Here is a 26,839-nt window from a genome sequence, read left to right as displayed (position 1 = left end):
TTTGGTACCTAGTCCACATAATTTTTATTTATATGGATAGTTACAAATTTAAAATCATGAAGTTTGCTTGAATTGTGTATCACATAAAAAGGAAAAACACTGAATTGCCCATGCTTCCTGGCTAGACATGTTCGAATCCACACGGGAGAAAAGCCATACAGATGTGATGAGTGTGGGAAGAGCTTCACTGTGAAGTCCACCCTGGATTGCCACGTGAAGACTCACACAGGTAAGAGTGGGCTGCATCGCTGGTGCCCGACAGTGGCGTCTTGTGTTTTGTTTTCTCCTTTGTATTGTGCACACATAAATACTTCCAAATTATGGGAAGCATAAAAACCAGGAACCATGATAAATAGATATAAAGGATTTTTCATTCCTGATGTGGGAAAAGTAATCTACAAAACACTAAGGAAAAGGGACGAGGTCTCCAATATCCAGTTGTCAGTTATCTTGTATTCTCAATCAGACTTAAATGCCAAAGAGATTTGGTTTATTGAGGTTTTGTAAAAACTGGAATTTGGCATCTGATTATAGTTATATGGTAGTAATTCTTTTTATGTGGGGGACAGATCTTATAAAAGAAAAAAATTAATGTACAGTTTCCACAGCCACTTTCTCTCCTTTATCTGACTTGAGGGACTGAGGTTAATTAAGCTGTGCGGAGCCTTTGAGTTCTGATTCCACAGTGTGTCCGAGTGGTGGGGAGGCAGGTGCCGACCTCCACCTGCCTTGGACCTTGGCCTCCGCTTCTGAGCCACTGGTCTCAGCCTCCAGGTCCTCATGTGTAAAATTAGGAGTTAAGTGACTCTCAGTAAATGTTAGGGTTGTTATTATGATTTGTAGGATGATGACTGTTGAGGTAATTTATAGTCTTAATTTTTGGTTATAAGCAGAATTAACCAAAAGAGCACAGTGGAGTTTCACAAGTTTCTATGAAGCCCCATGATCCTTTTCTGATGGGTTAATATTTGGAACTAAGTAAATAGATACTTGAACCTACTGACATGCCTCTACTGTGGACAGTTTTTCTGTTTTGTTAGGTTCTGGGTGTTTGACCCTCTTGGAGGCTCTGTGAACTGCTGAGGTTCAAGGGGAGCACCCCACCTGTTCTTGCCTCACTAGGTGTAGCAGCCCGCTGACTGCTCAGGGCAGGTGTGGTGACATTCATGGTGACTGCGCACGCTGGGGTTTCCAGTCCGCTCTGTGCACTTGGGAAGGAAAGCAGTGTCTCTGAAAAATGTCAGGGCCTCTCTTGTCCTGGTCTGCATCCCGGCCTGTCCGTTTCTGGGGGAGCAAGACCATGACATTTCTGCTCCTGGGACTCTCCTGGGCAACTTGATGTTCATGATAGGGCCCTCAGGTGCCTGCGAGATCTTCATGACACTCTGGACACAGTGGGCACATGGTGCTAGACCCGGGGCTCTACAAGCCCAGCGTTCACACTCCTGGGTGGCCTCTACCTGTGCTGGCTCTTGGGTGCCCCCTTTTCAAGAAAGAAAATAAAGAGCTGAGCCATCAGCATGCCCTTTGCAGAGTCAGAGGTGGTGGTGGTGAGAGCTGGGCTATTGTCGCTCTCAGGAGGAGGGACTCTGCTCCCTTTTAAACCCTGGGTAACAGGCTCCACACTCACGCCACCCACCCTGCCATGGATGTGACGCTGACTTTCGACCCTTCACAGGTCAGAAGCTCTTCAGCTGCCACGTCTGCAGTAATGCCTTCTCTACCAAGGGGAGTCTGAAGGTCCACATGCGCTTGCACACTGGAGCCAAGCCCTTCAAGTGTCCACACTGTGAGCTGCGCTTCCGCACGTCTGGCCGGAGGAAGACTCACATGCAGTTTCATTATAAGCCTGACCCCAAGAAAGCCAGGAAGTCCACACCACGCAGTGCGCCCGAGGGGCTGCAGCCCGCCAGCCTGCTGAGCCCGGGCTCTGCTGACCCAAATTTGCTGATCATGAACAACTCGGTTCTGACTGGCCAGTTTGATCCAAACCTGCTTCAGCCAGGACTAGTGAGCCAGGCCGTCCTCCCTGGCTCTGTGTCAGGTATGGCTGCAGCTGGCGGGTGGGGACTGAGTAAGGGCCCTGAGACGTACCACATGTCTGCAGATGTGAGAAACAACTCTCCCTGTGTCCGTGACCTGGGGTGTGATCAGAGCCTAATGAAGTGCAGTTGCTATGTGAGGTGTTGGCTAGTCAGTGTACCCGCTCTGAGCCTCGTTTTCTGATCTGGATGGCGATGTTCCCTCACTGGTGTGTTTTGTGATGATTGGATCAGACTATGTATGTATATGGTGTAAAGTGGGTTTTAGTGTTCCTTCACCAGATCATATTGATACATACATAAAACTTAGGTTTTCCTATTGATACCCAATCCTTCCTGTTCTTTTTCCATGCAGGTGGCAGTGACTGGACAGTGTCTCTGACGGATGGGAGCCTGGCCGCCCTGGAAGGCATCCAGTTACAGCTGGCGGCTAACTTGGTTGGGCCTAATGTTCAAATTTCTGGAATCGACACCTCTGGCATTAACAACATCACATTACAGGTGTGGCACCTGCCATGATTTTCTGTGCTTGAATGTAGTCTGAGTCACACAGCATGAAACTTTATTACAAATGTCTGTGCTGCCTTTCAGATTGACCCAGGTGTCTTGCAGCAAAGCTTACAGCCCACCAACCTGCTTGCTCAGCAACTGACGGGGGAGCCGGGCTCGACCTCACACAACAGCTCCCTTCAGACACCGGACAGCACGGTCCCAGCCAGTGTGGTCATCCAGCCCATCTCAGGCCTGTCCTTACAGCCCACGGTGACCTCTGCCAACCTGACCATCAGCTCGATGTCGGAGCAGGACTCTGTGCTGACCACCAGCACTAGTGGTAAGAGCCACTCCTATGGGCTTGGACTCTGGACGATCAGATTTGTGCTCATCATCATGAATTTGAGTTTAGGACGCTGTGATGCCATTTCTTCTCTTTTTAAAACTCACTAAACAAACATCCTATGCCTTAACTGATGTTTATTCAATATATGCATGTAGATTGCAACATTCACGTAATTAATTTTGTCCCATTGGCTTCCTGTTTCATAAGGCTTTCTTATCTTTATAGGTGAAGGAATTAGAGATGACTGCTTTTTTTTCCAAATCTTTCTCATTTTGAAGTAACATTTTCACTAAAGTATTTTTAATATAAGAAGAGAATATTGCATTTTAAGCCCAGCTTTGCTTTGTTCTGTAATGATAACCAGGGACTCAAGACCTCACTCAAGTGATGCCATCACCAGGCCTCGTGTCCACCTCCAGTGGCCCCCATGAGATCACCCTGACCATCAACAACTCCAGTCTCAGCCAGGTCTTAGCACAGGCTGCTGGGCCCACCACGTCATCCTCAGGGTCCCCACAGGAAATCACTCTGACCATCTCTGGTTAGTCATTCATGTTAAGCATATTTTTACCTGCAATCTAAGTCTGTCTTATTTATATTCTTTCTGTACACTCAGCTTTGCATAAAGCCAGTGCCCAATATGTGTTTGTAATTCAGGTAAGAAATTCAGGCTTAGTGACAATGTTCCTGTTCAAATTTGATAACAGAAAAAAATTGATAGTTCCGTCATTTCCAGTTTAAGTGATTTTTTTTCTCACATATTTTTTTGTTTAGCAAAGAGCAGAAAACTGTTGCATCACAAGTCTCATTCGTGTGCTCCATTAAGCGAAAGGAATATAATCCACATAAACTGTGCATTGTCAAAGATTATAGGGAGCTTACTCGCCTACTCTTTTCAGATTCTACTCGGATTATGTATACAAATGTGACCTATGGCAAACATTGAGAGGTAAATAAACAAGTGAGAATACCATCTGACAGTGAAGGTCACTTGAAACTGGCAGAAGGACCTTATGAGTCTGTCACCAAGCCCATGCATTCTGCCTCAGACTGCAGTATTCTTGTCAGGTGTTTCTCCTGCGTGTCATTCGTGCCCCCAGCATGTTTGACCTGTTAGCTCGGAGCACATGTTATGGGTGGCTCTTCCCACAGGTACCCTTGGCTGTGCACAAATATTACTTCAGTTAAATTTTACAGTCTGTTAGCCATTCATAAGTCATTTGAAGAAAACTTGACACACACTGAGTAAAAGGAGAGGCTGGTCCTCATCTCCCTGAGTTACATATGCAGTGAAGATTCTGTAACTCATGTTTTCAGGCCAGTTGTTAATGAAAAGCTGTGTGAAACAGAACCAAAAAGTGAATCCTAGCTCTTCTGAAAACAGGTCCGCTCTGCCCATGGCAGTTGTACTGTTTCATTTGCCCGTACTCAGCCCGCCGTGTGCGGCTTTCTGTCCTGTTGTCTGTTTACAATCCTGGAGGGTGCTGGTAATGACAGAGCAGAGTGCAGCATCCTTTTATCTTCTGATGATTTTCCCTCCAGTTCTGTATCGTTGGCTTGCTTATGCCTAACTTGACAGCAGAATTTTTTAAAAGCAACTTGTCTTTGTCCAATCTTTCCCAAGAATTCTTTTTGGTACTCACTGAAATGTCAGCAGGTTTAACTCTCATGTTCACCTGCTCCCATACTATTTGGTTCTATTACATGTGACATTAGCTGAGGGGCTGGCATGAGCAGGTGTGGGACCCTGCTGGGAACACATGGCAGGTGTGCTAGAGTGCTTGTGAGCCTCCCAGTGGCAGTGAGCCCCTCCTGTCAGACGTCCAAGGTGCTGCAGCTCAGCTGGCCACCTGGGAGCCAGCTAAGGGAGATGCTGTATCATTTTGTAGTATCTCTTTGATCCTTTTTAACACATTTTGCTACACCTGGTAGTCCATCACATTGGGAAATATTTTCAATTCAGTTTAAGTTTTATTCAACAAAGTGTGTAATTTAAGTGCCTAAATGCTGAGTTAAAGCAAAACTTTTAAGAAACATTTGAAAAATACAGCTTAAAAAGTGTGAACAAATACTTTCATTTAGGGGAATGTATTTCATAGTCTTATTTTCACTTTTTTCTATAAAAATGGTATTATACGTTCATCACACTTGCCAGAGTGTCAGTCACCATGTTACTTTCAGATATTACAGTATTAATTTTCATTTAGGTCAAGACCTTATTCAGCACAGTTCTGGTGGAAGCAGTGAGCTAAACGGGACAATAAGATTGTCCGGGGCTACGGTCAGTAATCAGTCTGCAGGTGCCACCCTGACAATCAGCAATGACCAGCTTCTCACGCAGAGTGCAGCATTGACCGCTTCAGGTATGAAACTGACGGTAACATTGTGGGATCTGAAGGTCAGTGGAAAGGAGTGAGCCATCCGTTAGCACAATATCTCAGCCCCTCGTCCTGTCACATGCAGTGTCATTCCACAGTGGTTGATGGTGATAGAGGTCTCTGTAGAGTTATCAACCAATTGATAATTCTATCTCTTCAGGAACAGCAGTAAGTAATGGTATTCAGATACCTAGGGCATTATGTATTCATGCACATGGGCACTTTGATGGCTCCATGAAGCTGCCCCTTCCCCCATGGGCTGTGAGGTCCTGGCTCGTCATCCTCTGGGCCCTGCAGTGTGAATTTTCTGCCCAGCTACAGTAGGATAACACAATTGAAAGACATCCTTCTAAGGCAGTGGTTCTCAACCTTCTGGCCCTTTAATACAGTTCCTCATGTTGTGACCCAACCATAAAATTATTTTCTTTGCTACTTCATAACTGTAATGTTGCTTCTGTTATGAATCATAATGTAAATATCTGATATGCAGGATGGTCTTAGGCAACCCCTGTGAAAGGGTCGTTCGACCGCCAAAGGGGTCACAACCCACAAGTTGAGAACCACTGTTCTAAGGTGTTGAGGTGTAGACTTTTATACAAATAAATGAGCACAATTAAAAGGAAATGAGCTCCTATAAAATCACAGCTTCATAAGTAACTGTTAGCAGTTTAGGATGCCATACCTTTCTCATGTTCTTTACCTTGTAGAGGTTTTATCAGTGTCTTAGCCCTCTTATTTTCTAGCTCTCTAGTTCATTTTTTGAGAAAAAGTTTGATCTACAGGTACTTGTACCCACAGCTAGATTTTTTTTGTGCTTCATTGAAATGCTTTCTTATCCAGTAATTCATTTATTCAGCAAGAGATTGTGTTGTGTCCTGGGTGTAAGCATTGTACTAAGTCTGAGAACATGATAGTGAGCAAGACACACATGGTCCCCTGGAATTTTGGGTCCTAGAAACTAATAGAGCACAGACAGTTATTAAAGAATTCATGTAATTACTAAACGATATATACAGGAGTAGAATGGTGCTAGTAAGCAGGTTAAAGGGGATTTGACTCAGTCCGGGTGACTTCTCTGGACACTGGGCTGAGCAGGGAGTGGCACTATGGGCCCATGGGGAACACTTCTCCCAAGAGAGTGACATTGTGTTACAGGCCAGATAATCTCTGCTGAGCTGAGGCAAGATGCCATGGTGTAGAAGTTGGCTGGATCCAAGGAGGGCATGGGCCCCTCGAGACCTTAGAGGAACTTTCTGTCCATCCTCTCATTTGCTGAAGGGTAAACTGAGGCCTGAGTGATTAGGAATAGTCTAAACAGCATATTGGCAGATCCAGCACCCCAGCGTCTGGCCAGTGATGGTTCCCACTAGGTTTTGGGCTTCAGTCTGCTCCAGGCTCTGTTCCTCCTGCGTCTGCTCACTTGTTCAGTTTGGGGCTCTGGAATCTGTCACAGAACTTACTTCTTACTCATTTGAAATGAGAAGTGGTTTGTTTATTTTTCAGCTAAGGGGAATTTTGTTTTACGTTTTAATTGGCTACAAATTAGGACTTTCGGGTTATAATTTGGTCTATAATAGGTAGTACATCTGAAGTATATCATATACTTTTAAGTTACAGAGCAGACTTTTTTTGAAAGTCATCCTTGTGTCTTTGTTGTTAAGAATGAGAGGTGTTTTCTGATCACATCCAGAATCCTGTCCCTGGGCTGTGAGATTATCCTCTTCCCCCCTCTGTGTGGGTCGTGTCGGACCAGCAGAGTGGAAAGAGGGTTAGCAGACTCTGGAGCAGCCGTGGGCAAACTACGGCCCACAGGCCGAATCCGGCCCATTTGAAATGAATAAAACTAAAAAAAAAAAAAAAAAAAAAGACCATACCCTTTTATGTAATGATGTTTACTTTGAATTTATATTAGTTCACACAAACACTCCATCCATGCTTTTGTTCCGGCCCTCTGGTCCAGTTTAAGAACCCATTGTGGCCCTCGAGTCAAAAAGTTTGCCCACCCCTGCTCTGGAGTATCAGGAAACCAGGCTTCCCAGCCTGCTGCACTGGGGCTGGGACTGGCCGGGGTGATGTGACCTATGTCTCTAGTGAGCCCTCGGCACACTGATGTGCAGACAGGGAGAGTGCCTGATGTCTTCACTGACATGGTTTTTATGCTACTTGGTGATCCTGGAGTTTTGATCAGGTGGAGAGAGCGGGTGGAATGAGGACACATGAAGAACTCTGAGGCTGTCTCAGCTCCAGTCTTGAAACTCCTGCCATCTGGTTAATCAGCATGAAGGGTCTCCCTTCTACATCGACCTCCTTGGACACATGGTGATGGTACCTCTCGAAGGTGAAAGTCTTGGCATCCATCTTTGAATAGTCCTGAGTTAGGAAGAGACTTCAAATAACTATTCCATTCTTGGTGTTAAGCGCATCTTTAGAGAGGTTTGCATATTCCATTAGTACTACTTACAATTAAGTAGCTGATCCCATCTGCATAGTATTGGTCAAGAGATTGTCTAATTATTGGGCAGTATTTACCTTAGAGTCAAAGTCACTTCCAGGATTCAGGCCACGCCAGTGAGCCTAGGCATTACAGTGACCTTGTTTCAGATTAATCATGCCATTTCTAAGATAAACTGCTAGGGAGCGAATGGCAGACTCAGGCAGCGTTTCTGTCCAGTTTTATCTGGATGGCCTGTGTTCAGGACAAGCAGATGTGAGGTGGTAACAGTGTGAACGTGAGCAGAGAAGTCACCCGGACTGAGTCAAATCCCCTTTGACCTGCTCACTGGCACCATTCTATCTCCTGTATATATCGTTTATGTAATTACATGAATTCTTTAATAACTGTCTGTGCTCTGTTAGTTTCTGCATGGGGCCTGATGGTTGCTCAGGGATTGGTGGACTCCTCTCTGTGGCTGGTCTCTGGTCCTCCTGGGACAGGGTCCTGGAAGTTCTTGCTGGAGTTTCCTTCTGTTGTGGTAGCTGTGATGGAGACTGTAAGGTCAGGTTTTTGTTCTCCTTTCACTGTTCTTTCCCTCTGTTATACTAAAACAGAGTATGTTTATGTACAAAGACATTTAGGAACTCTAGAAAGCTTGCCGTAAAACTGGAATCAAAGATTCTGTGGTTTCTGTGATGCCATTTCAGAAGCTTAGACGGTGCAGGTGCTGGTGACGACAGGCTTGCTCCTTTGTGAAGACTGTCCTTCCCACTCCCCCAGATTTTCCACTGATCTGCTTGCCTGGCCTTTCTTGTAGAACTTAGCACTGCAGCCAGCAGCCTTTCTTCCACGGCTCCCGCATCCCCGTCCGCCCTCTCTGCTCAGAACCTGGTCATGTCTTCGTCAGGAGTGGGAGGCGAGGCCAGCGTCACCCTCACTCTGGCTGACACTCAGGGCTTGCTCTCAGGAGGACTGGACACGGTCACACTCAACATAGCTTCTCAGGTAGGTGCACACCTGTCCCATCATCATGTAGTTATGCACTCTGTCAAGGAATGATTGGGAAACTTCATTAATTAGTTCTTCTCAAATATGTGTTCTGAACATTTTCTTTTGAAATTGAAGGTCTTTTTCTGATTAAAAAAAAAAAAAAAAAGGAATATATTAAGTGCAAAAAGGGGAAAACAAGAAAATTCAGACAATACAAAAAAGTATTCCTTAAAAAAATCTACTTTCCAAAGGGAACCACTGTTAACATTTTAGTGTATATTCCCTTCCACACCTTCCTGTGCACATATACTGACACGTATTTTAAAGTTTTCAGGAAAGAGTTCCTGTGTATTTTGTGCCATGTAAACTTTCCATCTGCCTGCATTCTGAAGGTCGTCCCCATCCATGGTTCCAGCCCAGGCTTTAGTGGCTGCACAGCATTTAGTTTTACAGATGAGTTTACTGAGGGGCATATGCTGCATCGAGGACTCCATAAGTAGTTATGTGCTCAGACGAGTCCCTGCTGGGGGAGTGCAATCTTGGAGTGTCTGTGTCACATAATGCATTGAGTGAAGACGCAGAAAACTTGGGTAGCTTTAATTAGAAAATCATAAGTAAGTAATTTATTCATCATAACAAAAGTAAGAGGTCAGTGAGCAGTTCTTTGCATTCGCTAGGTGAGTTTTAGCCTGTCCCTTGGATGCAGCTGGAGCCAGAGCCCCCCCTCAGCCAGCGCGAGCACTTGGGAATCATGTGCCCTTGGGGAGTGCGATTATTGTAATTTCTACCTTAGTGTAAACCAAATACAGCAAAGGAATAAATTGATTCAAGTAACCGTGCAAACCAGAAACAAACAACTTTCATGTGCTACTTCAGTGGATTCCAACTGACCATTGGGTTTATTTTATTGGACTTTGCTTATTGAATCAAGGCATTTGCATTAAGAATACTTAATATTAGCAGTTGAAACAGCAATAATACACTAGTAAGTTACATTGTGTTTAAGTTTTTAATTAAACTTTTTATTTTGAGATAATTGTAGATTCACAGGCAATTGTAAGAAATAATTTAGAGAGATCCTGTGTACCCTTTATCCAGTGGATGCTAGGGATGGCATCTTGCAGATCTGTGGATGGTGTCACCTAGGCGTTGCCATCCACAAGGTCAGGCACAGACCTTGTCCACCTGCAAGGACCTCACCCCTCCTCCCGGATGACTGCTAATCCATTCTTCTATAGCTTTGTCATTTCAAATCAAGAAGGAATTGTCATTTCCCCTTGATAAGCCCACATGTGCTAAGAGTCTCCAATATCATCGCTTTTGGTTGGGAATATTAATTTATGAGCCAGCACTAGTTCTTAGGTGTATCTGAATTTCTGGCCAGCAGTTGTATTTACCTTTGATTATTAAAATAGGAGATATGAATTTATTAATTTTGATTGACACCATTTTTCCACATTGGTATTGTGCTAAGAGTGGGCCAAAAGCCCGCAACAGATACGTAGCAGATGGGTAACCTTCCCTTGTAAGGGAGTCATAACACAAAGCTTTGCTAGTACAGATAGCACCGTTTCAATCTATCCCATGTTTGGGTAATACAATTTAATACATGGATATACCTAAAATACCATCATTTCACCTTTTTTAAAGGCATATGGGAAGTAAAGAATCCAAGTCAGCCCTAGCCAGTTTGGCTCAGTGGATAGAGCATTGGCCTATGGACTGAAGGGTCCTGGCTTCGATTCCAGTCAAGAGCACATGCCCAGGTTGTGGGCTCGATCCCCAGTAGGGGGCGTGCAAGAGGCAGCCAATTGATGATTCCCTCTCATTGATGTTACTATCTCTCACTCTCCCTTCCTCTCTGAAATCAATAAAAACATTTAAAAAAAAAAAAAAAAAAAAACCCATATGTGAAACTTTACACAATAATAAAAAAAAGAATCTAAGTCAATTTAAGAAGCTCTGCTTGTCTGGAGCTGTGCCCCACCGGCCTGTGTCCTACCCATTGCCCTGCTCTGTCTGCCTCACAAGCATCTTTCCTGGAGGAAGTGGACCCAGGGTTCTGTATGGGTGGAGTTTTTTTAAAGCCATCTCATCCCTGAGGGGAGGAGCCATCTCAGTCCTCCCCTCCTCCATTCTTTAGCTTCCCTGTGGGAACCCAGATTGTTTTGTTCTCCTGGAGACAATGAAAAACAGCCTCACCTTCAGCTGCAGGGGACCTGACATTTGCCCAAGTGTCCTAGTGACCCCTTACCCTTCAGCATTAGGCACTTATGTTGAGTCTTCAAGTTAGTATGCTTCAAATGAGAATCTGGATTCTGCGTAAGGTATGTTTAGAAGTAGCTTTGATTTTAGCAGTTCCAGTTCTGTATTAACTTGTTTATATAGATTCAGCATTTGTAGTACACAGTCAGGTCATTTAAGCTGAGCTTCCCCTCTGCACCCCCATCCCGCTGACCATATCTATTATTGCCTTGTCTCCGGTTCCCAGTCAGTGGAGAAGGGTGTGCTGGAGTGGTCATAAGACTCATAGTAGTTCTTTGTAATACAGCAAAGTGGTATGTGTATTTTTAACAAGGAAACATTCTTTATATGTAGTTTATAACAACTTAATGGTCTTTAACGTGCTTACAAATTTGTGTGACCATCACCATATCTACTTTTAGGACATTTTGTGACTTTGTGCCATTGGCAGTTAGCCATCATTCCCATGTCCCCCTGGACCCCAAGCTCACCCCATGCTGTGCTGTGTCCTCCAGCCTCTGGCAACCATTGATATACTTCCTGTCCCTACAGATTTGCCTGTTTGGATATTTTCCATAAATGGAATCATATAATGTGTAGTCTTTTGTGACTGGCCTCTTTCACTTAGTGACTGCCTTCAACATTCATCCATGTTGTAGCCTGTGTCATACTTCATTCCTTTTTATTGTCAAATATTTCATTATATAGATATCACATTTTGTTTACCCAGTTCCTAGATATTATGGGCTGTTTCCCCTTTGTGACTACCGTGAGTAGTGCTGCTATGAGCACTCATGTACAAGGTTATAAGCGGACATAGGTTTTCATTTGGGGGATAGATACCTCCAAACTAAATTGCTGATTCATATGGTGATTCTGTGGTTACCTTCTGAAGACCTGTCAACTTGTTTTCCAAAATGACTGCACCATAACAGATCTTCTACATTATTACTGGATATGATAATGTTACGATGTCTACAGTAGTGATTATCCTTGTTCGGCAGGGTCAGCAGTTCCCAGCCTTGCTCACCGATCCCTCCCTCTCAGGCCACGGAGGAGCAGGCTCACCACAGGTCATCTTGGTGAGCCATACCCCACAGCCAGGGTCCACTGCTTGTGAAGAGATCGCCTACCAGGTACAGGGCACACTGTCACTCACAACCATTCATGCTTTTTAAAAGCACAGACTCAGACGAGATGGGGAATGAGGAGGTGGGTCTCCAGCAAATCCTGAGTGTGAATGGTATGAGCTGTGGAGGGTCCAGGGACAGCATGTGCTGAAAGGCTGAAACTAGATATTGTTCCTTCCATGATTTATTGCACCACAAAGTGAGAGGTAGCAAACAATAATGTGTATGGATCTAGTTAGAAATTTATTAACATCTTCTACTTGCCTACTGATCAGACCTCACATGGCATTTACTCCCATTTAGTTTTTTTATAGGTTTTCTTGAAAGACCTTTGCTGGTCTTCTATAGACTTGTTATATTTTCTCTAATATACACAGTCATATGTGTGTGCGTGACCTATTTGTCATTGACTAGTCTCATTTCTTAAAATGCATGTTGTCCCATATTCATTGAATGATAGTTCTAAATATAAAAGCATCTAAACACTCTTTCCTTAAAGCTTTTCAGAGTTACAAATACAGTAACAATCTCTGAATGGAAGAAGCATTAACTTTATGCTTCAATTTTAGCAAATGAGTGTCAAGATAATGACTCACTGTTTTTTTAGTGGGGCCAGGACTTTTCCATACAGAAGGTAGACATGACCAGCATAGGGAATTTCCCTCATCTTGCTGAGTTTCTATTTGTAAAATGGTTGCACATTGGTCTCGGGGTCCTCAAGACCACACTTCAGTGATGCACTAAGAGCACCCAGGACTCAGAGACATCCGTGGTTGTCATGGTGCAGGGAGCGGCACAGCGAGCGCTCCCCTCCCACAGTGCGGTATCGGGTTCAGAAGCAATAAATATTGAGTGTGTTGGTGGATCTAAGTGCCATGCACTTGGGCTCTGTCACCGCATGCTTCGCGTGCACCACCCGTAAACCACGGTGTGTATTTGCACTTACAGAGCAGCCTGAAGCACCGCTTACTCTAGTGGTTCTCAACCGTTTTTTGACTCACAAGAAATAATGCCTTATTCCAGTGATGGCAAACCTGTGACACGCGAACTCATCTTTTTGGCTGATTTTTCTTTGTCAAATGGCATTTGAATATATAAAATAAATATCAAAAATATAAATCTTGGTTTTACTATGGTTGCAGATATCAAAAAATCTCTATATGTGACACGGCACCAGAGTTAAGTTAGGGTTTTTCAAAATGCTGACACGCCGAGCTCAAAAGGTTCGCCATCACTACCTTATTCGGTGTCCTGAATACACACGGGTTTTTGTTGTTTCTTCTTTTACACATACAGGCTCATGTAGACATGTGCACACCTGACACAGTGTCACAAAATTGCTCCTGCGTCACATTGGCATTCTCTCTGCTCTCCTGACCTTTGCTCTTTCTTTTCTTCTTTCATTCCATTCTCTTTTATTGAGTGCTGATCAATATTAGAGCACCCTGCAGACACTGTGTGTTGTTTTCTTTAAAGTATATCTGTTTTTGTCTTTTCTAGTATTACGAAGAATACTAGGCTGGAAATAGAAAATTCCATCAGTTTTCTTTAGAATTGTTTATAGTTTTCATTCACTAAGTCATCATAAATTTTTATCTGCAAAACGAAACTCCTGTTTATAAGAGCTAAGCAGGGAAGGCCTCCTGCTTCATTCATTTATTTTGTTAGTTATTTTTAGAGTATTGATGGCATCCTATTAGAATGAATAGAAAGCCTTCTAAAGGGTGTGATCCAAAGTTTGGGGGAAATCCTTGAATCCAATCAAAAGCTGAGAATTATTTGTGGTGCCATTTGCTAAAAGACATCTCCAGCCATAGCAATAGTACTTGTTAGCAATATCATTTTTGTGTGTCGAAGCTAACCCTCGCACTAACAGCATTTACTGGGTCCTTGCTGTGTGCCAGGGATGGTCTCTCATTTAACTGTCACTGAACCCGACAGGCAGGTACTGTGATTAGTTATGTTTCTCAGATGAGGAAGCGGTCCTGAGTGGGAAGGACAGCAATGTGGAAGCGGACAGGCAGCTGGCAGTCACTCTCAGGTGACCCCTTCTGTTCTGTGAACCCATTCAGTCAGGACTCTGAGTGGGTGCCATCCTGGTCTAACGGCGCCAGGCCCCACTGACCATGTCCACAAGGACACGCCAGGAACTGTGGCTGGTGCCTATGAAGTGTGTCTGTTGTCTTCTGTTGGTTTGCCAACTGCACCATTGAGTAAAATCCTGGATTTCTGACCCATCTCAGGTAACTGACGTCTCTGCCCATCTGGTCCCGGGCAGCCAGCCCGAGAAGGAGAGCCGGCAGCACCCTTGTGTGGAGTGTGGCCGCAGCTTCGCATCGTCCGCGCTGCTGCTGCACCACAGCAAGGATGCGCACGGCCGGGAGCGCATCCACGTATGCCCCGTGTGCAGCAAGGCCTTCAAGCGGGCCACCCACCTCAAGGTACAGTGCCCTCAGCTGCCACTGCAGCCCCTCCCCCGATGCCCGGCCCACTCACGCTCAATGAAGGGCACCATCCTTGAGTCACAAACGTTACTACAAATTTCAGTGACAACTTGTGCAATTTTTTTGAGGAAAACGTCAGTTGAGGTAAGGGTGTTTACCGGGGTGTTTTAGTCCTAAGACAGTGGTTCTCAACCTTGGCTGCACATTAGAATCACCTGGGAATCTTTTTAAAATCCTGATTTCTGGGCCTCATCCTCTGGAAATTCTGTTTCTTTGTTATGGGTTGGGGCCACAACATTAGTAAAAAGAAACAGAATTTCCGGAGGATGAGGCCCAGAAATCAGGATTTTAAAAAAATTCCCAGGTAATTCTAATGTGCAGCAAAGGTTGAGAACCACTGTCCTAAGAGGCTTGGTGGCTGCACGAGCCAATTGCATGTTCGTATGTTAGTCATAGTCAGTGTCAAATGCAAATGAGAAGAACATGGAGAGACTGTTTGTCATGCCTCAGAGTGGCCAATACTGAAAAAGCGGCGAGCACCTGTGGCAGGTGTGGGGAGACTGAAATCCCGTCAGTGCTGGTGAGACTGGGCTCGGTACACCTTCTGTAGAGGAACAGGGAGGCCCTAACCAAGGGTCTCTGCACCTGCTTGCGAATCGGCACAAAATATGCCCAAGGTCATTCGTTGTGGCATTGTTTGTAGCCACATGTAACTGGATAGGACCTGTGTGCCCGAAGGTGGGGCAGTTCCTGTGACCACGGACATTCCTTCATTGCTGTGTTGTCTTTAACAGGAGCACATGCAGACACACCAAGCTGGCCCTTCTCTAAGCTCGCAGAAGCCCAGAGTGTTTAAATGCGACACCTGTGAGAAGGCCTTTGCCAAACCGAGCCAGCTGGAGCGCCACAGCCGCATCCACACAGGTGAGGAGCCGCAGGGCTGCGGGGTCCTGGCACAGGGACCTCTGACCAGACCTGGAGGAACCAGGACTTAGCATGGAATACTTGTTCACCATAGCACACATGTGTATAATACAAGGACCATGTATGCTGTTTGTCCTAATTTTTATCACGTTAGTGCGGTAACTAGCCGTTAAGTGAAAGGTTTTGCTGCTCAGACTGTGAGCATAAAGCACAGTGTCAGGCCAGACTACCTTGTGGTCCCACAGGGCTTCCTTCCTGTCTCTCCTCACATTTCTCTACTGGCTTTTCCTGTCTCCACTAAGTCAGTCAGTCTCAGAAAAACACACAATAAGGGAGCAAACTCTCCCTGCCTCTCACCCCTCTCTCCTCCTCACACAGAGGCCCCTTCCTATGTCCTAGGCTCTGTCCTCCGCCTCCGCCTGGCCTGGGCTCCCCAGGTCTGAGCATCTTCTCAGGGTGGGGCCTAGGGCCTCCTGGGACCTGTCCACCTTCTTGGTCCACATGCAGGCACCCAGCAGAAGTCGCACTGAGAAGCTTTTCCTTTCACTTTCCAGTGTCTGAATTAACATGAAAGCAGTTACATGTTTTTTAAAGTATTTCATAAGTCCTACTTTTAATCAAGTGGTAGGACAGTCTCATGTCCTGAAGGTCTTTTTGTTTTCCTGCCCCAGTGGGTTGGAAACACTGTGCCCCTCATTTATGAAGTCTTCAGGACTGTCGGCAGCCTCTGGCAGTCTCTCATGTGTCACCATGGAATGGACTTGCTGGCGGGAGCAGGAAGGACACCATGGTGACCCCTGTGAATCAGCCCTTGTCTGCCAGTCATTTCCATGTGTGTGCCCAGCTCCTGCATGTGCCCGTGGTGTGGGTGTGCCCGTGGTGTGCATGTGCCTTTCTCCTGCATGTGCTCCTCGAGGGCAGCTCAGGCCCTGACTTGGTTGCTCTGCCCTCAGGGGAGCGGCCCTTCCACTGCACACTGTGCGAGAAGGCCTTCAACCAGAAGAGCGCGCTGCAGGTGCACATGAAGAAGCACACAGGCGAGCGGCCCTACAAGTGTGACTACTGCGTCATGGGCTTCACCCAGAAGAGCAACATGAAGCTCCACATGAAGCGGGCACACAGCTACACTGGTGAGGCCCCTGTGCACACTGCGCCTTCTGTAGGGGGGCCGGTGACTGCGTCCTGCCCATGGGCCCTGGGGAAGCCTTCCCCAGATGCAGTGCAAGGCCGTGTTCAGTGCAGGATGCTAAGTGTGGGTCCAGCCGGGCCGCTCCGTGCCCACTGCTGTCTGTGTGCCTGGCTCTCATAGGGCAGAGTCAGGCCATCCTGTCCACAGACGGGCCTCTGTCCATGTTGACACACTAACACTGGGCGTATTGAGGCTGTGGCCCCTGCTGTGTCCCACAAACCTGGGCCTGCACCAGTCTTTGTGAAGAGAGGGGTGATGGTCAGTGGCTGGATGGGCTGCAGGGGCCCAGTGGCCATGCAGGGCTGAGCTGCTCGTGTTGTATGTATGTGCTGAATAGAGCCTTTGGTGTCTGACAGATGGGCCTCAGGTTTACTTAGGTGTTAGAGTGGTGTGGCCTGTGCGTGAAGCTGACGGGCCTGCATGGTGACTGGCGACCAGAGGAAGAAGACACCGTTGTGGGGTTTTGAGGGAGAGAAAGTTCATTTTAATGGGTACACTCCAGGCCCTGCTTTACTTCCTATCAGGAAAAGAGGCGAGTTGTGAATGTTAGTGTCTGCCCCACCTCACTGATACCGCAGGAATAGCACCCTCACGGGCGGTTTTGTCCATGGCCACTGCCATTTTCACAGTTAGTACCGACATCACTCCTGAATCATTCAAACTGCGCTCAAATGGCTCTCCTCATTGGGGTGGAAAGCCCTCCATTTACCAGTAGAAAGTCCTTGTCTCTATTCCAGCTGTCCTTTAACTGAGTAATTTGTGCTGCTAGAGTCTGACCCGCCTGTGCTCTGTCTGCCCTGCAGGAGCCTTGCAGGAACCCGCGGGCCCCCAGGAGCAGGGCACCGAGGAGCTGAGCCAGACCCTACATCTGGAGGAGGTGGTGCCTGAGGCCCCTGGCGAGTGGCAGGCACTGGCCAATGTCTTCTGAGCAGCCCATGGCACCCTGGGACATCTCTGAAGTTCTGTGCTGTGCAGAACGAAGCACTTGGAATTTCTGTTTTGAAGCTTCAAGTGTTAAACATGTTACCACAGTAGGTTTTTAGCTATAAAATTATCTAAAGAATCATTGTCTTTCAGAGACTTAGGAAAAAATCCGGGGAAATGTAACTGCATTGTTCTCATTTGTCTACAAAATCACTGAACTCAGGTACGCGACAGGCAGTTTCACCCTCTGCTCCGTGGCCAGTGCGTCTAGTTACACACAAGTTAACTGGATCTTACTATCATTGTTGTGTGATTTCTTTGTATTACAAAGACAAGTTAACATGGAAAAGGTCATATTTTCCTTCATGCTTTATGTTCTAAGAAGCATAGCTTATAAAACAAATGTCAGGTAGGTGCACAAAGTCCAAAAAAAATGTTAGACCACACAGGGAAGTTCCTTTTCTTTTCTCTGTGCATTTTGAAGGTAGAAGAAACTGACTCTTTTTAGTCTGTAAGTTAATAGAACGAATACCTTGAGAAATGGCTGGACCAGTTCTCTGCATTAAAATATCTAATCATTAGTTATCAGAAGGCAGCCTCTGAGCGTAAACCTGGGGAGCAGAGTAAACCCAACACACGGACAAGGACGACTCAGTCCGCAAGTGACGCTGCCCTGCCTCACCAGCGACAAGCAGGTCCACGGGCCAGATCGTTGCAGGAAGTACAAGCCCTCCGTTGCCAACAGAAAGTGAGAAAGGAGCTTGGCCCTGCTCACCGAGACATTAGGTCTATCTGTAATCGAAGGGCAAGAGCCCACCTGAGCCCGTGTTTTCCTACTCATGCATCAGCAGGTGTGTTTTTATTTCAGGGAATTCTTGTCTCATCAATGGTGCCACATTCAACATGTCCCACACCAAGCCCCCCGTGCCGGGGCGGCGTGTCCTTCCTGCAGCATTCCAAAGATGGAAAGTTCTCTCTCCATGTGAATTTCCCCTTTGAAGTTATTTATATGTTCTATATATAAGTGCATATGTACATACAGATATATGGGCCTCTGTGTGGCTGAACAGTATATTTTGTAAATATAAGCACTCGTCCCCATTACAGAGAGAGCATCAGCGCTTTTACCTCCCTCTGAGCACTTCAGACCAGTATTGTGTTCATTTTATTAATAAATGGGTCTCTTTTTCATTGTAACACAGAGCTGGGCTGTTTTTATTTTTCTGAAAAATAACTGCCTTTATGTTCTCTCATTTCTTCTCTGGTTTCAGAGGGCAGTTTATTATACTGTAAATAGTGTACGGACTTTGTATATTAAGAGAGGAACTCATTTCAGGTTCCTGAAAAAAAGAGACATTTCACTCTTATTTTTTTGAAAGAGCATCTTTTGATTTTTTTTGTTTTTGTTCACTTTTGGATATGTATATAAGTAACATGGTGATATAAAAACTTTTGTTATGTGAAAATATTTAAGTCAGAAAACTGTTAAATAATACTTTTTTTTCAAACTGTGTTGTGTATTGTATATTTTTTTAAGGGGAAAAAGCCTTATTTGACTTATTCTTGTGATGCTGGACTTATTATATATCTTGAGGTTTTCCTTGAATGTTGGTGTGTGTACCTGGCTGTAGTCAGTGTATTCAGAATAATGTAATTTTGCCAGAGTTTTAAAGGTTTTGCTTCTAATGCACTTTCTTTTATAATTTTGTATTAAAATATTTTAGAAATGTTCATTAATTTTGGTAAACAAAAATCCCAAGTTGCAGTTATTGGAATTTAAAAAATTTTGTTCTTGCTAGTTTATTTATTTTGTTTTTAGCATTAAATGTCATCTCAGGACAATCTCTAAGAGGGATTTATTTAATTCTTAATTGTACTCAAGCACAGCCCTGAACTCTGTACCACGAGAATCTAAAACTACTACTACTTTGGTTAAAGAAAAAGAAAAAACCCTATCAACAATTCGTTTTGTGAGTGTTCTCAGTTTATTAGCAAGCAAACACAAAATATTAGTGTATTACTTTGATTCACTTTCTAATTATAAAAGCTGCTTCTTTGCAAAACATTCCTTGAAAAGATAAGATTTTGTAAAGACAGTTTATGGAACCCTGGGTGGAGTGCAGGTTGCTCTTTATGACTTAGTGGCCGATGAAGTCTTCTGACGAGAGATTTCCAGCCTTGCACAGCCAGGACCTTGAGGATAGATAACAGCATCTTCAGAGAGATCTCATCTTAGCAGATCTCTTTTGGCAGAACAATAAATAAAACATGAAGTTAGGAAGTGGGACCCATTTTTCCCTTTAGAATATTTAATATAAGGAAGTTTGGCACATGAATTCATTCCAAGTTCAGATAGTTTTTAACAGAAAGGAACTTTGACACTTTCCTTTCCCTCTGTGAACCCAGACAGTGAACGCTCACCGGTGCCAGGTGGCCGGGTCTGCCCGAGAGCTGGGTGCGTTCCTGTGACGCCAGGTCTCAGGAGGAACCCTGTGTGCATGGAATCCCAGTCATTAGGTTATTCCCATAGAATGTCAGTGGCTTAGGACGAAAGCATCCTTTCAGAAATGGAAACTCCAGTGCCCTTGCCCACACAGGGTGCACTGGTCCACACGCGGTGCCCTTGCGGCTGGCCTTTTGCCTCAGTTACACCCATTGGTGCTTGCACGGGTGTGAAAGGAGACCCCGCCCACCTGGATGTTGCCTGTGGCCCATCAGGTCAGTGGGAGGCTCATCGGCTGCCCATGTCCTCTGGCCATGTGTCCCTGAGGGGACGGAGAACACCTGTCCTCACAAGGAGTACCAGTGGTCCTCCCCATGGCGAAATTCCAGTGCCAGCCAATTGCAGCATTTAACTAGGGAAACTTTCTTTAGGATATTTTGTACTCTGCCCATTGTCATTTTTAAGAAAATGTGAGTTTTTGTTTTACGATTATAACCATTGTTCTCTGACGTCTAACCTCTTACGTAACATTTATGTGCAAGAGATGTGCGTTTTAGTCCAGGTCTGAGGCTCTGCACAGTAAGGTGCATTTCCCTTCTTCACGTGGATTCCCTCTGCAGAAGAATATTTTAACTTATGAGGAGACGCATTTTTTAACAACAAAAAAACTGATCCGTTGGATTTACGTAAGTGAAACCTTTTTAAGAAAACATGTAAGATATATGGGACTGTTGTCTGGTTACATTTTTAGAGAGATCTCATGCCTTCTCTGCATACTCTCCCCCCAACCCCCGCCTAGAAGTTTATTTCAAAGTCAATACGCTAGCTACTCTTCCCCCTACCACCAAGAAAAAATCCAAGGGTCAGTTGTTGCTAATTTCTTTTTTCTAGACTCTCTTGTACAAAGTGAGGCAGAGATGACATTATACAGTTGATACTTGTGAACCTAGAGGTCTTCTCATTTTGCCACTTAATCTCATGTAACGTAGGTAATTTGGAGTTTGTAGAATAGAATTTCAGAAGTGTCTGCATATACATGGGGCCTCCATGTCTTTACCTTATTCTAGTGAAAATCAACATTTTAAAATCTAATGGCATCTTCTTCGTTGTTTAAAAAGTGGGGCGGCAGACTTTTGATTACAGTTAGAAACCCTGCATGTCCCTCTTAAAGAGGCAGCCTCTGCCTTGGGGAGGTTTCTAAGCAAGTGTCACGCTTGGTCAGTGCTGGTCTCATCGAATGTACGCGCTTCCTCAGTCATACCAGCGAGCCCACACTCATCCTCTCACACCCACCGCTTTATATGGGTGCCTGATGCAATAGTTCAGCACTAACACTGAGCACCAAGTGGCCGCATCAGCGGCAGGAGCAGTGGGCAGTCACTTCGAGGCTTTGCCGTTTGACCATGTTTATGTGTACTGCTTACAGCATGATGACTTCTGTGTTCAGTCAAGATTTGTAATCTATTTGACCAATTCTAAAATGACAAAGTGATTCACTCTTGATTCACCACTAAAGAAAATTTTTAATTTATTTTTTTCACAAAAGAAATACTTTTTTTTATCTCCAACATGTTTCATGGTCTACTTATACATTGGATGATACTGATTTAATCCAATTTTGTATTAGAAATGGATAGTTATGCCAAAGGCCACTGTGCTGGGTTTAGGAGTAATAAAAACAGTTTTGGTAATATTTTAAAACTCCTGTACATGTACTTATTTGGGCTCTGGATGAGTTATAATAGTTGCAAGATGGACATTTCTCTAGGTAGCGTTTTCCACAGCGCCAGCACACAATGGCGCTGAATTCACAGTTCAGATGCGTGGGGTGTGGACTGTGCGGGGGTGTCTCATTTTCTATCCCTGAGAGTATTTTATACTCTCGCTTGTACAGTATTTGAGGGTGAGATGAAATGAAATGAATCATTATATCAGTTTATCCATTTCAAACTTTTAGAAGCTGGTGGTTTATAGAGTCATTATCTTGTTGAGATAGTAAATGAAGGACTTTTGTCCTGGTTCCCTTTGTTTCTAGCACAGAGTAGGGACTCCATACACTTTTGGAGGAAAGTGATGTGACTGGACTTTCTCAGGCTGGTAAGAAGGCTTTGCCCCACCTCGTTGCCTGTTTGTGGGGGGATTGCTCTAATCATTTTTAAATATGGGGGTGGTGGGATGACACTATTTCAGGTGATCAGATTATGGGAAATGTACTCCCTCTACAGTGAATTGCTCAATTACCTAAAGTGCTTCTCCCAATGAATTTTCCAGAATACTTGGCTCTCTTGTGAGATTGTTTGCATTTAAACACAAAGGCGTGACTTGGCCCAGCATCTTGTGCAAATCTGAGACGTGAGGTGACTTGGAACCTCGGGTTAGCTGAGCCCTGGCACCGACCATTTATAAATTAATTATTTCTGCATAATTTCCAAATTCCTTCGTCCTAGGAGGTTTGGGTAGAGAAGTAAAAAGGAAGAGTGTTGTTCAGTATTGGCTTGGAGTCCCTCAGCCCCACGATGGGGCTGCCTGCCCCTGAGGCAGACACGGGCTGGGGGCCCTGCCATTATCCTGCCTGGAGCTGCCCTTGCTGAATTTCACAGATGCACAGAGTTCGACAACACTGCTATTGAGACAGAAAGGAACCCATGGTTTTGTCAAAAGCAAAGCAAAATAAAAAATCATTTTAGTGGATCTTTTTGAAAGAGAATTCTTGTAACCCAACCCAACTATACACATTCCCAAAATCACTTGTTGTCAATGTCTCTGCAAGATAAAATGTGGTAAAAAGTAATTTGTCAGAGATTCCTTACTTCACATGAGCATGGTGCTCACTGGTAAATGCAGTAAAAGATGGTTTAGCCAGGCCGGTGTGGCTCAATGGTTGAGCGTTGACCTATGAAACAGGGTGTCATGGTTCCATTCCTGGTCAGGGCACATGCTCGGGTTGCGGGCTCGATCCCCAGTAGACGATGTGCAGGAGGCAGCTGCTCAATGATTCTCTCTCATCGATGTTTCTGTCTCTCTCGCACTCCCTCTCCCTTCCTCTCTGAAATCAGTAAAAATATATTTTTTAAAAGTTGGTTTAAAGATAACTTGAAGATTCTCTTCCTGGTGCATCAGAGACCGACGCCCTCAAAGTGACCCGGTCCCACCTTCTCTCGTCAATGTGAGCCATGCGATGACATCGCACCTGCTGGAGGTGCTGGCGTGCGGTGTGCCATGACCACAGGTCTGTACCACGTTCGCTCGGGTGTGATGATCGCAGCATGTGGGCTCACGTTTCACGGATGCAAATAAGAGACCCCATGCGAGTATCATTAAAAGTTTATTTATGTCACTATTCAAGAACAGTGTGTTCTCCCCGTGACAGCCATGGCTGCTGTCAGGGGTCATCTGCATGGGGCTCACACCAACATCAGCTCACGCAGACCACTCAGGCTGAGCAATTGGAGGTTTTGTTTCCCAAAGTTTTTTTTGTTTTGTTTTTTGGGTGTTTTTTTTTGTTACCGTCTCATCACTGAGGCTATGAGTTAATAGACATTATATAAACCCACACTCAACATTCAGGATTAGATGGGATTAGAGGGGCCCTACGGAGGCCACTCCTCATCTTCATTCTAGAGGAGAAGGAGGCTGCAGGGGGTCTGGAGGGAAAGCTGAGAAGAGGCACTAAAACTCAAAAGGCACAATCAGTACGTTATGGAGGGGCAGGGGGTGTCCGCTCACATTAGAAGGGTACTGTGCAGAAGACAGCTTTTCTAGCCTCAGTAGCCAGGCCCAACCATAGGTCAGGGTCAGGATCAGAGTCAGGGGCAAGATCAGGGTTAGGGGCAGGGGTAGGATTAAGTTCAGGGTCAGAGGCAGGGGCAGTATCAGGGGCAAGGGCAGGATCAGGGGCCCCGGGCGGGGGTAGGTTCAGGGCCCTACTAAGTCTAGTCACACAGCACATTCACTCCCCGGATGCAAGCACACGGAGGGTTATTCTACGAGGTTAGTGTTTGCAATGTGCACTGCCATGCTGAGCATGCCACCTGTCACGGTCGGCTTTCCAGTGACCAGGGTGACACTGTGCGGCCACCCCAAAATCTCCTACAGTCCACTTTCTCTGTGCAGGTCTCCCCGAGCTCTCAGCCGGGCTCTGGTGACGAAACAGGACTCTGTAGGGGCCACTCTGGTCCCTCCTATGTCCTCGCCTGTTTCCTGCCCCAGGCTACTGCCCGGCCCTTTTGCCTCCTTCCCCTCTCCATCACACACGAGGTCAGTCAGCCCCTCTGGCGTGGGAGCAGCCCACGGGGCCTCTGTACCCATCACTCTGCTCTCTTCCAAGCTGCCCACCGGCATCCACGTACCAAAGCTCCCACGGGGGTGACGCCACTCCTGCTGCCTAGTCCTGTTAGGAGGTGAAGGGGCCTCAGGAGGTGAGTCAGGGCAGGGGACAGGAACTGGAGGAAGCGTGGCCACAGTCCCACCACCCGCACGTGTCCTGTGTCACAGCAGTGCCTCCCAGCAGTGCCCGAAGCCGGGGGGTGGGTCAGTGTGCAAAGCAAGTCCAAGGACGGAGGGTCAGTGGGACGAGGCCGGCGCCGCGGGGCTCGGGCTCCAGGGCGCCTGGCGCATCGCTGCGGAATGAGACTCCAGGACACTTTGTCTTCAGACATAGAGTAGGAACAGTTGAACTGTTTTGTGTTTGTGTTTTCCATGCAGCCGAGGGCCAGAAACTGCCAGTAGGATGCGGCGTGCCTGACCCGACTGTGCGCACAGGCCAAGGCACTAGCGAGAGGTCGTGTCTAGAATGAGGGGTGGACTGGATGGGACAGTGTTAAAATCCTAGGGCGGGATTATTAAGAAGCCAGGACAGGATTCGCAAACAGGAGTCAGGCTCAGCGTCTGGCCATGGGCGATCCAGAGCGGCTGTCTCTTCCGCCCTGAGAAGAGGAAACACAGCGTTAGGTGAGTGCTGGGACCGCGGCCATGCTCCCCTTCCTGGAAACCACTGGGGGCTGTCACTGGGTCTGTTGCTAGAAATGAAGCCACATGAAGGTGTCTTTCCCTCCATCCCTCACCACTCCCTGAACAAGCGCTGAATTTTCAGGGCTTCAGATGAATCACTGGAATTCAGTTCCCAGGATGTTCTTGGCTAGAAATTCAGTTCCAGGTGAAAAAGCTCCATGTCTTCATTATTATGCTCGGAGTGAGCACCTCATTGTTTTTAGCTAGAAATTCCCGGGGTAATTGAGGGGAGTTGTCTGCAAACAGTGACAGGGACAATCTCACCTCTGGGGTGACACACCAGTTGCTGAACCTCACAGGGTTATGGGGGGGGGGGGGGCTTATCCCCGCTTGTCAGCCCCTGATCTGCCTCGCCCAGACTAACCTACAGGCAGGCTGTCAGCAAACTTTGATGTAATAGGCTTAAAACCACAAATGGACATGTTTCCTGTACAATTAGAAAACATTTTTTGACGTTGGCCTTCGCTGAGACGGAGACAGCTGTGCAGGGCCCACAGTGTGGAGGTGGCTCAGGTGTGGGTGCACACTCTCTGAGAAGACAATGCAGTTGGTCTCTCATGTCATTGAGATGGACATGGGAGAAATGCGCTAATTTTCCATTCAAATTTTGCTCTCATCTTCCTGGGGTTTCCCTTTTTCCTGAGGTTTCAACTGAAAAATTGATCTCTCAAAATAGAGACTTCCTTTGGAGTGAGCCCCAGAAAGCAAGGTATTCGTGGAACATGCTATTTCCCAGACGACAGTGAGCACTGAACTGGTGCGGTCTAGTCTAATTCTGTGTTCCCCACGTGTGGCCCGCAGTCGGGCCTCTGGGAGTGTGTGGAGCGGGCACTCAGGCGGCCTCAGGGCTGGGGTGAGCCTTGTCAGCAGGGCCCTCAGAGCTGCCCTCGGGGAAGTCTGAAGAGCCTCGCCTTTTTCTGAATTTCCAAGAGGTTAACCCCAGGGCACCTGTAGAGTTGTCATTCATTCCTGACCACAGCAGAACCACCACTTATAAAACAAAGCACACATGTGCTGGAATGGATTCCGTTCCGAAATCCTCTGCGAGGCAGCTTAAGTGAGGTTCCATTTACCTTCTGGATGGCTCCTTTAAATTAAGGCTGGTGGGCTTCCTGGTTTTATTTTCAGCTCGCGTACCTATGATTTATTGAGTACCTACCACGAGCCAAATCTGTTCCATCTGTTCTCTTAGGAACCAGAAAGCCCAGCCCAGAGGTAGCTTTCACATTCCCATGTTATGTGGGAGCTGCAGCTCAGAGAGGGGGGGTCACTTCCCTAGAGTCACTCAGCCCGTAAGGGGAGCCTCTGACGTTCAGCCTCTGTCCTATTTGTACCACTTTCAACCCTCTGCCTAAAGCACTGGTCCGCATGGGCGAGATCAGACTGAATCTGTATTTTAGGGCAGGACCAGAACAGAGGCCGCGGCAAAGTCACAGCTCTCCACTCTTCCACGTCACAGTTGTTGGGACGCGCTCTGGGTAGGAGCAGGTGCCAGCTCAGGTGTGTGGGATGAGAGACTCCTGCACATTTCGGGGCGGCTCCAAGTGGTTGGGATAGATGCAGTGCTCTCCGCCCGGTTTCCAACCATCAGCCCAATAGCCGAATCCGGCCCCTCCTCCCACTCTTTCCTCTCACCGCTGATTTTCTATGGTGAACGAGGAGGAGGGAGAAAAGACAGGGGATACGCTGTTACCTTAAATACTGTCAAATCCCACCATGTCCACTCATCTGCCTTGAGGTCTCTAATCTCTGGGGGATTTTTAAAATCTGTTTTAACTACTCCATGTCAAACATTCAGCTCCCATGTGACCAGAGTAGCACAGCGGATAAATTTTTATGTAGTAAAATT

The 26,839-nt window shown here is 46.1% G+C and overlaps 2 protein-coding genes across 11 annotated transcripts in view; one reads left to right on the top strand and one right to left on the bottom strand.

Moving 5' to 3' along the window:
* Nucleotides 1–22,880, top strand: part of ZNF236 (zinc finger protein 236) — an 86,669-nt gene extending 63,789 nt beyond the window's left edge. For 6 of the 7 annotated variants that reach the window (XM_036321783.1, XM_036321782.1, XM_036321781.1 and 3 more), the window contains 12 exons: nt 126–229; nt 1,679–2,044; nt 2,398–2,543; nt 2,634–2,874; nt 3,245–3,421; nt 5,088–5,243; nt 8,510–8,697; nt 11,931–12,062; nt 14,300–14,497; nt 15,295–15,424; nt 16,378–16,554; nt 17,417–22,880. In XM_036321783.1, coding sequence (XP_036177676.1) covers nt 126–229; nt 1,679–2,044; nt 2,398–2,543; nt 2,634–2,874; nt 3,245–3,421; nt 5,088–5,243; nt 8,510–8,697; nt 11,931–12,062; nt 14,300–14,497; nt 15,295–15,424; nt 16,378–16,554; nt 17,417–17,541 — 2,140 coding nt within the window. In that variant the 3' untranslated portion in view covers nt 17,542–22,880. The remainder of the gene's footprint in view (nt 1–125; nt 230–1,678; nt 2,045–2,397; nt 2,544–2,633; nt 2,875–3,244; nt 3,422–5,087; nt 5,244–8,509; nt 8,698–11,930; nt 12,063–14,299; nt 14,498–15,294; nt 15,425–16,377; nt 16,555–17,416) is intronic. The other variant, XM_036321784.1, reaches the window with a different exon arrangement.
* A 406-nt stretch (nt 22,881–23,286) lies between these two features.
* The window catches only part of LOC118662846 (myelin basic protein), a 76,853-nt gene continuing 73,300 nt past the window's right edge, over nt 23,287–26,839 (bottom strand). For 3 of the 4 annotated variants that reach the window (XM_036321792.1, XM_036321795.1, XM_036321794.1), the window contains one exon: nt 23,289–24,905. In XM_036321792.1, the coding sequence (XP_036177685.1) occupies nt 24,861–24,905 (45 nt within the window). In that variant the 3' untranslated portion in view covers nt 23,289–24,860. Of the gene's footprint in view, nt 24,906–26,839 lie in introns of all 4 variants that reach the window. The other variant, XM_036321791.1, reaches the window with a different exon arrangement.

The sequence above is a fragment of the Myotis myotis genome, unplaced genomic scaffold, assembly GCF_014108235.1.
Source record: "Myotis myotis isolate mMyoMyo1 unplaced genomic scaffold, mMyoMyo1.p scaffold_m19_p_9, whole genome shotgun sequence".
NCBI lineage: Eukaryota > Metazoa > Chordata > Mammalia > Chiroptera > Vespertilionidae > Myotis > Myotis myotis.
This window is presented reverse-complemented; position numbering and strand designations above follow the sequence as displayed.